Source organism: Microplitis demolitor, chromosome 10 (assembly GCF_026212275.2).
Source record: "Microplitis demolitor isolate Queensland-Clemson2020A chromosome 10, iyMicDemo2.1a, whole genome shotgun sequence".
NCBI lineage: Eukaryota > Metazoa > Arthropoda > Insecta > Hymenoptera > Braconidae > Microplitis > Microplitis demolitor.
Genome location: NC_068554.1, coordinates 609,507 through 622,066, shown reverse-complemented (window position 1 = coordinate 622,066; position 12,560 = coordinate 609,507). Strand labels below are relative to the sequence as shown.

At 33.0% G+C, this 12,560-nt stretch overlaps 3 protein-coding genes across 4 annotated transcripts in view; 2 read left to right on the top strand and 1 right to left on the bottom strand.

Moving 5' to 3' along the window:
- LOC103571691 (flotillin-2) overlaps positions 1–12,560 on the bottom strand; it is a 51,002-nt gene that overhangs the window by 29,100 nt on the left and 9,342 nt on the right. The gene's annotated exons all lie outside the window — the stretch shown is intronic.
- Positions 2,417–7,188, top strand: LOC103571687 (glucose dehydrogenase [FAD, quinone]). The gene is made up of 4 exons (XM_008549934.2): positions 2,417–2,501; positions 3,268–3,810; positions 4,524–4,707; positions 5,218–7,188. Exons 2-4 carry the CDS (start codon positions 3,400–3,402, stop codon positions 6,519–6,521), a joined length of 1,899 nt encoding a protein of 632 aa, XP_008548156.1. The 5' UTR covers positions 2,417–2,501; positions 3,268–3,399; the 3' UTR covers positions 6,522–7,188.
- Positions 8,617–11,701, top strand: LOC103571688 (glucose dehydrogenase [FAD, quinone]). Its single transcript, XM_008549935.3, has 4 exons — positions 8,617–8,921; positions 9,344–9,517; positions 9,597–9,910; positions 9,976–11,701. Exons 2-4 carry the CDS (start codon positions 9,398–9,400, stop codon positions 11,381–11,383), a joined length of 1,842 nt encoding a protein of 613 aa, XP_008548157.1. The 5' UTR covers positions 8,617–8,921; positions 9,344–9,397; the 3' UTR covers positions 11,384–11,701.

The following is a 12,560-nucleotide window of genomic DNA, read 5'->3' as shown; positions in this document are numbered from 1 at the left end:
TTTGCACCTATATTACAAGCGAGTAATATTGACTGGATGTACACAACGCAACCGGATAGACATTCTTGTCGGTCAAGAAGAAATCAAGGTTGCAGTTGGGCACGTGGGAAGGTAGTATGACATTTTATTATTTTAATAAAACCAAAATTAATTAATTAATTTATTATTTATGGTAAAAAATTCATAAGGTGATGGGCGGATCAAGCACTATCAATTATATGATGTATATAAGGGGAAACCGTGATGACTATAATGAATGGGCGCGTCGCGGAAATTATGGATGGGATTACGAAAGCGTATTACCATATTTTTTAAAATCAGAAAATAATGGAGATCCAGAGGTAATTATTATAAAATCTTATAAATATGAAATAAATATCTAATATTTATGTGTTTTTGTAGATTGTCAAGGAAAATCCACGGTATCATCAAACGGGTGGTTATCAAAATGTTGAAAAATTTGAATACGATGACATAAACTCCCATATTTTATTGAATGCCTGGAAAGAACTTGGCTATCCCGAAACTGATTCTAACGCCGAAAATCAATTAGGAGTGACGGAAGTTCAAACGACAAGTATTAACGGAATGCGTCATAGTACAAACGGTGCTTTTATTCGTCCGATTAGACACAAAAGACGGAATTTAGTTATTGAAACTCAAGCGCACGTAATACGAGTTGTGATTGATCCAAAAACTAAAGTTGCAACTGGTGTAGAATATTTTTCGACGAAAACGGGTTTTACAAAATTAGCATTAGCTACCAAAGAAGTTATTTTATCAGCTGGTTCATTGAATTCGCCTAAAATTTTGATGCTCTCAGGAATCGGCCCACGCGAAGACTTAGATTATTTAGGTATACCAGTTATTTATGATTCTTATGTTGGTTACAATCTCCAGGATCACACAACTACAGATGGTTTGGTTATTGAATTGAGTAATAAAACAAGCAAGCAAGCCGACTACGATCAAATAGTGAAAGACATTGACGTATACCGTCACACAAAGATGGGCCCTCTGTCAACAACAGGGCCACTCACTATAAGCACTTTCGTACAAACACGTTACGAACAATCTTTCACCAAACCGGACATTCAGTATAGTTTTGATCCAATCAACGTCGACGATTTTTATGCAGATCCAATTGGCTCTGCAGAAACGGGGATTTTCCCGAAAGCTTATTACAATGGTTTAGTTATCAGGCCAATTTTATTGCCGCCGAAAAGTCGAGGACTCGTAAGATTAAACGAAACGGATCCCATTTGGGGACCACCACTTATTTATCCCAATACTTTTTCAGCTTATCCTGATTTGGACACAATGATTGATGGTATTGAAATAGCGATGGAACTATTTCAGACAGATTCATTCCGGGAATTCGGTTATCGATTGCGAGAGGATCCGTTGCCAGCCTGCGACCATTTGTCCTTCGGAACTCGAGAATACTGGGCTTGCGTCCTAATGGAGTACACTGCCACTATTTATCATCCCGTTGGCACTTGTAAGATGGGGCCAAAAAAAGACAGAAAAGCTGTAGTTGACCCACAGCTCAGAGTCTACGGTGTCGCGTCATTGCGTGTCGTTGATGCTTCCATTATGCCATTAATTGTACGGGGGAATACTAATGCACCCGTTATTATGATAGGTGAAAAAGCCAGTGACATGATTAAATCTCATTGGTTAAACAAATGATTTGTCATCGCCGCTGTGACTTTCAGCTATTGAAATCTGACCTTTCAAACTTATCAAGACTTTTTATTTCAGATAAACAATTATCTGTAATCATGTTGTTATTTTGCATCCATAAAAAAATTTTTTTATTGGCTGTAATAAAGAGTTAAATAAATTTTATCGTAATTTTTTTATGTCTTTTGAAAGTCAAATTTTTTTCCTTATCGGCTTTTCCACCACCCATATCATTTAAGGATAAAAAAAAATTCTTGTTTTTAATTGAATTGTTACTTTTTAGCCATAAAATGATTATGATCGAAGGTTATAGGTTTAATAACTTTCACTGTTATCGGTTCCATTGGCGATGTTGCACCGATTGTGAATGTTATTATTTACTACTTGCTACCTTCAATTTTTTGTATGTAATAATCAATTTTTTCTAAACTGTTCTAATTAAAGATACGAATTTCAAGTACCTCAAGAAAAAAAGTTTCACAAAAAAGATTTACCTAATTTTGACGAATTTTCACAAGAAAAAAATATTTTATATTAAAAAACGTGGTGTTATACACGTAGGCATTAGAGGGATTGGTGCAATCAGATCTATCCCAATAATAAAATATTACACACTATGAACTAACTACTGGTCGCTTTAGATATCTGTTAATAAAACCTATCGGGTGGTAGGAGGTGACCGCACGTAAGGTTTATACGTCCAACGTAATGTTCAAACATCCAGTCTTTCGCTTTCTCTACTGTGTCGTGAGTCGCTCGATCTCAGGACCACGTGCTTCTTCTACCTGCTGCATTGCTAAACATTTTCACTGCAGGTAATCGTTTTTATTTTATATTTTATTAACTGTAATTGATAATCATTAGACCTTTTCATTTTTATTTTTCGCCTAACTTGTCAACTACTCGACCGATCGCCTCAAAAATCTAACGAAATCTAAGTTTTAATTAACCTTTTCTATCCACGCGCGCGCGGATGTTCATTATGAAGTAGTCAGAATATCTTCCTAAGACCTGAAAACGTCGAGATCTGATGAAAACTCGATTTTCAAAACTCACACCGAAATCAATAACTTGCTTTTTTTTTTTAAATTTCAATTTTCATAGCGAGGTTAAAATACTGTTGCTTGTAAATAATTTCGTTTTCTAAACCCAAATTAATTTTATCGCTTAAAAAAATAAAACATTTAATTAAAAATATCTCAAAGAGAAATTCGTTATAATTAAAAATAATTAATATATTTTTGTCTTATGAAATTTTTTTTATGATTCAATAATGACGGCCTAGTTATAGAATTACCATAATTTCAAATACAGACTGAAAAAAGTAATCTATAGCTGATTCTGGAATGTGAGAGACTGACTAATGTATTATTCATACGATTTAAGTTATCGGAAATTACATTTTTTTGAATGAGTTACATCAGAAGTACATAACCGGAAGTTAAAATATATTTACAAGACCGACATAAGAGACTATGAGTAGAAAAAAAAATTCATGACAAAAAGGAAAATGTAGCTAATGATGACAATAAGCAAACGTCACTGGTTTCAACATAAATAATTTATTTGTCGTGTTCACAGGTTGACAATTTAGTGGATATACTATTATTAAGGACATCTATGATGAAATTTAAGTGGACAGCACGTGGGCTTGGATATTTAGTGAAGAAAAATTAATTAAGTTTTAATGAAAAGAGTTGAATACAACATACAATGGTTATAATTGCGGCAAGTGTTGCCGGAGCGATAAAAGCCGCTGGGCTACTTTTAGCCGGCAAATTAGCTATTTTGCCAGTCTTGATAGCCGCCTTGGCATACTTCAATTATGATTTAATGGATCCTGAAAACCATCCCCAGGTGACGAAAAATTTGCGTCCAAAATATGACTTCGTGGTAATTGGCGGTGGGAGTGCTGGTAGCGTTATTGCGAACCGACTCACTGAGAATCCCAAATGGAATGTCCTGCTTTTGGAGGCTGGTGGACATGAGACTGAAATAACGGATGTCCCAATACTCTCGCTTTACTTACACAAGAGTAAAGTTGACTGGAAATACAGAACTCAGCCCCAGTGGTCCGCGTGCCAAGCTATGGTAGATCAACGATGTTGCTGGACGAGAGGAAAGGTACGACCCTTTTTCTTTAATCTCAATTTTTATCTACAGGAAACAGGTTCTTTTCATCAGATTTCGAACTCCATGTGACTACGAATTTTATTTTATTTCTACATTGGCATTCGCGGAAATAAGTTTTTAATGTTCTAATCCTACCATGAGTAATAGCTAAATTAAAATTAATAATGAGTAAATTATTAAAATAAATAATTTCAATTTATACAATGAAATTGCAATATGCAATTTAAAATTATTTAATTTTGGTAAACCACGTGGATAACAAGGTAGAGAGTGAAAGCTTATAATTTGGGAATTCGTGAAAAAGATTGCGTCTTAAACCGGTTCATCAACTTGAAACCTTACACTTTTATAGTAAATTGCAAAAAAAAAAAAACTAACAATAATAATAAATTATTTTTGAACTTTGATTTAACAGTAAAAATTCAATTGTATACTAAATCTAGACAATAAATATTTGTCAAGATAAAGCCAATTAAATAAATATTAATAAACATCTTTCGTCGATTTAATGGCGTAGAAATAAAAAATTAATATCAAAGTTCATTGACGGATACAAATGGCTTTAATTAAGGTGAAATGACGAAATAATTGCAGCTTTTGCTATCTCAGTTTCTACATGAGTCAATTAAATGTTGCAGCTGTTTTATATAGCGTAAAAAAAAATTTACTAATTTTTCAAGTACATAATTAAATTATGAATGTAGGTTTTGGGAGGCTCGAGTGTGCTGAACACGATGCTGTACATACGAGGCAACAAACGCGACTTTGATCAGTGGGAAAGCTTTGGCAATACCGGCTGGGGTTACGAGGATGTTTTGCCATACTTTAAAAAGTCAGAAGATCAGCGAAATCCCTACCTAGCTCGCGACAAGAGACACCACAACACAGGTATGTGTTTATGTTATGATTATATTATTTATTCATAGTAATATAATAGTACTGTGGATTGTAATTCGTGTTTATATATGTACAGTGTATACATACGGTAAAAGTCGGTAATTTCGCAAGGGAAAAGTTTAGTGTGCATGATTCAACGTAGAGCATACGTGTTTCGCTTATAGAATCGATTAACTTATTGTTGTATATTTTTTTTTTTTATACTTTATAGTAAATTTGTTGTTTTTGACAATTGATAGCTTTATTGTAGAAAGTAATGGGTTCAATTTCATGAATTTTAATTTAATATTTTTAAATTTCGTAATTCTGAATAAATATCACAATTAAAATTTTTCCATTGACTACAAAAATTTAAAAAATTAAAATTCTTGCGCTAAGAAATTCTTTTTTTCTGTGTAGAAATAAAAATAATGATTATATATATCTAAAGTAGCTTTGAACAAACAATTAAATGAGATAACTAATGTAATGACGATAATGACGAGACATTTACTTTTACAGGAGGTTACTTAACCGTACAAGAAGCTCCTTACAATACACCACTGGGCGTAGCATTCCTTCAAGCCGGCGAAGAAATGGGTTACGATATAGTAGATGTTAATGGTGCGCAGCAGACTGGTTTCGCATTATGGCAATACACTATGCGACGCGGTACACGTTGCAGTACTGCAAAAGCCTTCATAAGACCCATAAGATTGCGCCCGAATTTCCATTTATCACTGTGGACTCACGTCACCAAAATACTGATTGATCCAGGGACGAAACGCGCATACGGCGTGGAATTCATACGGAACAATAAGCGCGAGGTAGTTTACGCGACCAAGGAAGTTATATTATCAGCGGGGGCTATTAATTCACCACAATTGTTAATGCTGTCCGGAATCGGAGATGCACAGCACTTGAAACAAGTTGGCATTAAACCTTTAGTTCATTCACCCGGAGTTGGTCAAAACCTCCAAGATCATATTGCAGTTGGTGGAATTGCCTTTTTAATAGACTATCCAATTAGCATCGTTATGAACCGTTTGGTTAATCTTAATTCAGCGTTGCGTTACGCAATAACTGAAGATGGACCATTGACATCGAGCGTCGGTTTGGAAGCAGTTGCATTCATTTCGACAAAGTACGCTAACCAGACTGATGACTGGCCTGACATTGAGTTCATGTTAACGGCATCCTCAGTAAATTCTGACGGAGGCACACAAGTCAAAAACGCTCATGGGTTAACGGATGCGTTTTACAATGAAGTTTTCGGCGAAGTCACCAACAAAGATGTCTTTGGGGTATTTCCTATGATGTTACGTCCGAAATCGAGGGGCGAAATCAGGCTCAAATCCAATAACCCTCTAGAGTATCCCTTACTGTATCACAATTATCTAACCCGTCAGGAAGACGTTGACGTGTTGCGTGAGGGCGTCAAAGCGGCTATCGCCTTAGGGCAAACGGTTTCTATGAAACGTTTTGGCGCACGATTACACGATAAACCTCTGCCTAATTGTAAACATATTCCATTGTATACTGACGAGTATTGGAATTGCTATGTAAGACAATACACAATGACTATTTATCACATGAGCTGTACTGCTAAAATGGGCCCCCCTGACGATCCCATGGCTGTTGTAGATCCGCAACTCAAGGTCTACGGTATCGAAGGGTTACGAGTTATCGACGCTTCTATTATGCCGACAATTACGAACGGCAATATAAATGCGCCGGTTATTATGATTGCTGAGAAAGGAGCTGATATGATAAAACAGCAGTGGTACAAAAGATGGAAAAGGGATAACACGAGTTTCGCAGCGTAATTTATTACTTATTTATATTTTAGTGTGAAAGTCTATGATTTATTCCAAGTGCCATGGACATAAAACATTGAAAAAGGACGTTATCAAAGCCATGTACGAATAAGGAAAGTGCGTTAATAGATTTTATGCTAATTTTTTTTCTAAATGTTAAGACTCTGTGCAAAGTGTAATTGACTTATAAAGTGAGCTCAAAGGTTGTATTATTTAATTCAAAAATTCAAGACTATTGAGACCAATTTATTAATAATTAAATTAATTTGTTAACGTTATTTGTATTTCTAAAAAAATTATTTAAAGCTTTTAATTTATCTGTAATATGTTGGATGTGTAAATAATTTAATTTTATAGACAATTAACGGGATTATGTATTTAAAAAATAAATAATAAATTATGTGAGTTAATCTAGGGAGATTAAAGGAAACATTCAACTAAGCGAGGCGCAATTACTCAATAAATACAAGTGCATAAGTATAAAAAAAAAAAAAATAGATAGATAATTTCATCTACTGGAACTAATTCGCTGACGTGTTGCATACATTAATATGAACACGAAATGCTGAAAAAGTTTCTTAACATGAGTTATTTAATTCAAGGGTGAATATTTTCGTGCAGCTAATGATATTAAATGTATATATATTTTTTTTATAATAATGTAAATAAATTAATATTTAAAAATGAAGTATTTTTTTATATAATATTTTATTGTATCAATAAAATTTCAATTTAAAAAAACCGTTATTTTTTAAATAAATTTATGATTTATTCCGAAGGCTTATGCCATTTAATTATAAAAAATTAATTAATTCATTAAATTAAATGTTTTTTAAATTAAGCAATAAAGTTAGTTCTGTACAGTCGGTAACTTTTTTTTTTTACAATGCCGAGTTGAAACGCAATCTAGAGGTGAATTTATGAAACAGAATAAAAAATTCTGCGGGTAAAAATCTTGATTGATAAAAAAAATATTTTTTTTTTTTCTGATTAATGTAAATTTGATGTAAATTTATTGATGTTTTTTTCCTGTACAATAAATTTAAAATATTGAATATCAAGCGTTGAGTTGAAAATATGCTCGAGAAGATAAATTTGAATTTGTAAATTAGACAAATATGTGATGGAATTTGAATTTGTTTTAGTTTCACATTTTGAATTTCGTAACCAGCTATCATAAAAATAGTTTGAACAAAAGTGTATTGATTTATGCAAATAAACAATAATAATAATTCGCTTTCTACGAGGATGTTTCGGAAGTAGATATCATCCGGTTTGCGATGACTCACGTGCGTGCTTTCTTTTTAAATTTCAATTTGAATGTGTGTCACGTATAAATCAAGAGAAATGTCCGAGAATATCAAAAAATAGTATATATCACTAATAAAACATTTCATACATATATTTATCTAATTGCGTAAAAATCAATCAAACCAAAATTCTATTCCCTGACGCAATCGATCAATTTTTCAAAGCTTTCAAATTTTTTTTTAACGCCGTTTGAAAATTGTTTTTTCACGCCATTAATATTTTAAGTTTAATTATAATAATAATAAACTTTTATATATTAATAATATAAATATGTAATTATTGAATTAGAAAGTTAGATAAACGTTACAAAATACCAAAAAAAATATATCTATAATTAAATGAAAAAGTGGACGAGTTATGGATGTCAAGGTCACCGAGAAATTACACTATTATGTTATATATCATTACCAATTTCCGCCGCTTAATATAGTATATATATAGAAAATATTTGTAATATGCATAAGAATGTAAACATCACAGGTGGAACCTGCTAAGCGTCACGTACACCTCAAAATATATAATAATAATAACCGTGAAGGGAAAGTATAAAAAAAACCTCCAAAAATCTAGAATAAATTTTTTCAAAATTTTCTAAACTGATTTCATTAAATTTTAATATTTTTTTAATGATTTAATTACAACTTTTTCTTAATTAATTTTATTAATACAAGTTCACACACGATTTAGTCTCGTGGAGTGAGAAAAAGTAAATAAGGAAGGAAGTTAATTTAAATTGTAAAAAAATATTTTTTATTTTTTTTAATCTAAATTGTTTATGTTTTTAATTAAACAGATAAGCAATGGCGTTGTCACGTTGGCAATGAAAGGTCTAAAGTTTTGATGGAGGGGAATAAGACTTGGTTTCTCTCAGTACATTCACTCGACTCAAGTCGGCTTTTACCAAAGTCAATCTCTGCTTAGTCTTGTATTTTTTATACTATTTTTCATAAGCTAACCCTGATATCGATCGATCAAAATAAAACTTTAATCTACTTGACGGAAAAATCGTGAAAAAGTTATAAGCCCGCGGATAATTGAAGTAAAAGCAAAAGTGATATGAAGTGTTAACAGAAAACGAACGTGGACACTGTTGTCCAGGTAAGTTGACAATAAAAATAAATAAACTTTTATAGTGACAAAGTTAAAAGTCAATTAATTAGTTTTAATTATTTTAAATGCTACGAAATTAAATATCAACAAACGTGAGCGCTATAAAAATAAAAACTAAATTGACCTACTTTCCCTGTTTACCGTTCAATGTTTTGAATGAATTTCACAATTGGCACTAGCGCATCACAATCGTATAATTATTTAATTACTGTATTTTACTGCTGGTGTATTTACTCAGTACTCATTTTAACTATAATTTAATAAATTATAAAAAAAGATTTTTTTTAAATTACGTCTTTTTTTTTTAAATTTATGCATGAGCTGTCACGCGTGCGATTTAAATTCGTAAACAAATTTATTAAAAGTGCTAACATTTAATTTTTTAATACATTTCCGCTATTATATTTCAGGCATTATTTAATTTGTTCGATGAATAACCAAAGGAATATTGAAAAAATATATCAATGGGACTAGTTACTCTAGTGAGTACGGGTACAGTACTGATTCCATTACTAGCACTTGGGTTGACGTATTATCAATACAACAGCGCAGATCCTGAGTCACATCCTACGGATGCTAAGGAGGTAATTTATCACTTTGTTTATTTTTAAAATTTCAAAATTTCACCAATTGAATAAACAAAAAAAAAACACCGAATTGTAGCTATTTCTAGTCTATGATTTCATCGTCGTAGGAGGCGGAAGCGCAGGAGCGGTGATCGCTTCGAGGTTGTCAGAGACATCAAATTGGACGATACTTTTGCTAGAAGCGGGCGGTGATGAAAATGAAGTTTCAGATGTACCGGCTTTGGCAGTTTACACCCAACTCTCTGAGTTGGATTGGAAGTACCAGACATCAGTGTCGAATACATCTGGGTATTGTTTGGCGATGATTGGAGATAAATGTAATTGGCCACGAGGAAAAGTTCTTGGTGGCAGTAGCGTTTTAAATGCGATGGTTTATGTCAGAGGAAATCGGTAAGTTGATAATTAAATAATTTCGTTGAGTTCGAATCCATGAATTAATTTTTTATTTCTTTTAGGTATGATTATGATAGCTGGGAACAACAAGGCAACAAAGGTTGGAGTTACGATGATGTTCTTCCTTATTTCATTAAATCAGAAGACAACCGCAATCCTTATTTAGCAAAGACACCATACCATGGCACAGGCGGATTGCTTACTGTCCAGGAGCCACCATGGAGAACTCCATTGTCAATAGCATTTATCCAAGCAGGTCAAGAATTAGGATACACTTTCCGTGATATAAATGGCATGAACCAAACGGGATTCATGCTGACACAGGCGACAATCAGACGCGGAAGTAGATGTTCAACTGCTAAAGCGTTTTTGCGACCGGTTAAAAATCGCAAGAATCTTCATATAGCCATGAATGCTCAGGTTTTGAAAATTTTATTTAATAAAGAGAAACGAGCAACTGGCGTTGAATTTTTACGCGACGGCCGCAAACAAATTGCCCATGTACGTCGCGAAGTTATTCTGTCAGCCGGTGCTATAGGATCTCCTCAGCTGCTGATGTTGTCGGGCATCGGGCCACAGGAACATCTTGATGAGCTAGGAATTCCTATATTGTCCAATTTAAGAGTTGGGGACAATCTGCAAGACCACGTGGGTTTAGGCGGTTTGACATTTTTGGTCGACGAACCAATTACTTTCAAAAAATCACGCTTCCAATCATTCTCTGTAGCAATGGAGTACATTTTCAATGAACGTGGCCCCATGAGCAATCCAGGAATCGAAGCAGTAGCTTTTGTAAATTCTAAATACGCTGACCGTTCAATCGATTGGCCAGACGTCCAATTTCATTTCGGTCCCAGTTCTACAAACTCTGATGGAGGTGATTACATAAAAAAAGCTTGTAATTTAAGAGATCGTGTGTACAATGTCATGTACAAGCCGCTAGAAAAAGCTGAAACCTGGACTATTTTGCCGCTACTATTGAGACCAAAAAGTACCGGATGGATTCGTCTAAAAAGCCGGAATCCTTTCGTGCATCCTGATATAAATCCAAATTACTTTGCATACAAAGAAGACATGGATGTGTTGGTTGATGCCATCAGAATAGCCATGGAAGTCTCCAATACAACGGCATTCCAGAGATTTGGGTCACGTCCGCTCACAATACCAATGCCCGGCTGTCAAAATTACGTTTTCGACAGCTATGACTACTGGGAATGCGCGATAAGACACTTCACATTTACCATTTATCATCCATCCGGAACATGCAAAATGGGTCCCAAACGTGACCCAACGGCTGTCGTTGATTCCCGGTTGCGAGTTTACGGGGTCCGGGGACTAAGAGTCGCGGATGCTTCGATAATGCCCACAATCGTCAGCGGTAACCCAAATGCGCCAGTTATCATGATTGGAGAAAAAGTCAGCGACATGATCAAAGAAGATTGGAGAGTTAAGAAACCTCGGAGAAGATGATGTTTAAATCAAATCTATCATTAGTTCATTATAGCAATAATATAATTTTTTTCCTCTGTAAATTATTTAATTGTTAAAACATACTCTCATATTTATTTAGTTGTATAACTGATGTATGTTTTATTTGCTGTTGATTGTCATTACTTAAATAATTGGTATGTTGGTGTACAGTTATGTAATAAGTATATATGTAATAAATATTGATTTATGTCATGGAAAAATATAAATGTTTAAAGTTAAGAGACTGTTAAATCAAGATGTATGTATGTATATTGTACTTTGAAGAAAGTCAGTAGAGGTATTTATAAATATATATTTTAAATATTTGAATAATTATATGTTTTTTATTTTTCGCTTTTGTGTGTGCTGCACACTAAAAAAAAATAACTTTTGTAAAAGCGATATTTTTTTATACAGAAATAGAAATTTTTTGACAGAAAATCGAAATTTACATTATTCTTAAAAAAAAAAAGCAGATCAGCATATTTCGAGCTAGTCAGATTTTTTCTATAAGAATAAATTACACTGAATTTTTTCTATCAGTGCACATACTTTTGAACATTAAAAGAAAATTAAGAGCTAATAAAATAAATTGAAATAAATAAAAGCAATAGTTTTTTTAGAAATCGGGTCCTCGAGAGCTGAATGATTTTTAATTAAATGCGATTTTTTTAGAAAGTCATAAAATTGACAAAAGTTATAAACTTGGGTGACTATTAATTATAATATTTGAAATAGGCTGTGACAGAATCTTAAAATATTAGAAAGTATGATTTGATTTTTAAGTAAAAAATGTAAATTCTGTTTATGATATACCAATTTTCATTATTTTAGAGAAAGTTAATTCAGCAATAAATATGTGTTTTTTCAAAACAATATATTTCCGAGGATCTAAATTGTTTTTAAAGAATAATGAGGAAGTAAGTATGGGCGTCATACAACTTTATAACCCGAGATATGAACAAACTGCACTAAACTCAACCAAGATATCGTGGGAAATAAAATAACGGATAAAATCAGCGGGTAGAGTAGCTCGTAGCTTTCTTCAATTAATTTATCTAATATGAGATTTCCATATCAGAGTAGATGGAGTGTACAGGAGTAATAAAGCCGAGATGATTATTTATGTTTAGTTTATAAATTTTAAGTACATAACATGTAGATGTTTTCATTAAGC

Excerpts from the sequence above, each read along its gene's own strand:
- LOC103571687 (XM_008549934.2), top strand. The coding sequence starts at position 3,400 with ATGGTTATAATTGCGGCAAGTGTTGCCGGAGCGATAAAAGCCGCTGGG. Across the intron at positions 3,811-4,523 it reads GTTGCTGGACGAGAGGAAAG|GTTTTGGGAGGCTCGAGTGT; the intron begins GTACGACCCTTT and ends TTATGAATGTAG. Across the intron at positions 4,708-5,217 it reads CAAGAGACACCACAACACAG|GAGGTTACTTAACCGTACAA; the intron begins GTATGTGTTTAT and ends TTACTTTTACAG.
- LOC103571688 (XM_008549935.3), top strand. The coding sequence starts at position 9,398 with ATGGGACTAGTTACTCTAGTGAGTACGGGTACAGTACTGATTCCATTA. Across the intron at positions 9,518-9,596 it reads ATCCTACGGATGCTAAGGAG|CTATTTCTAGTCTATGATTT; the intron begins GTAATTTATCAC and ends ACCGAATTGTAG. Across the intron at positions 9,911-9,975 it reads GTTTATGTCAGAGGAAATCG|GTATGATTATGATAGCTGGG; the intron begins GTAAGTTGATAA and ends TATTTCTTTTAG.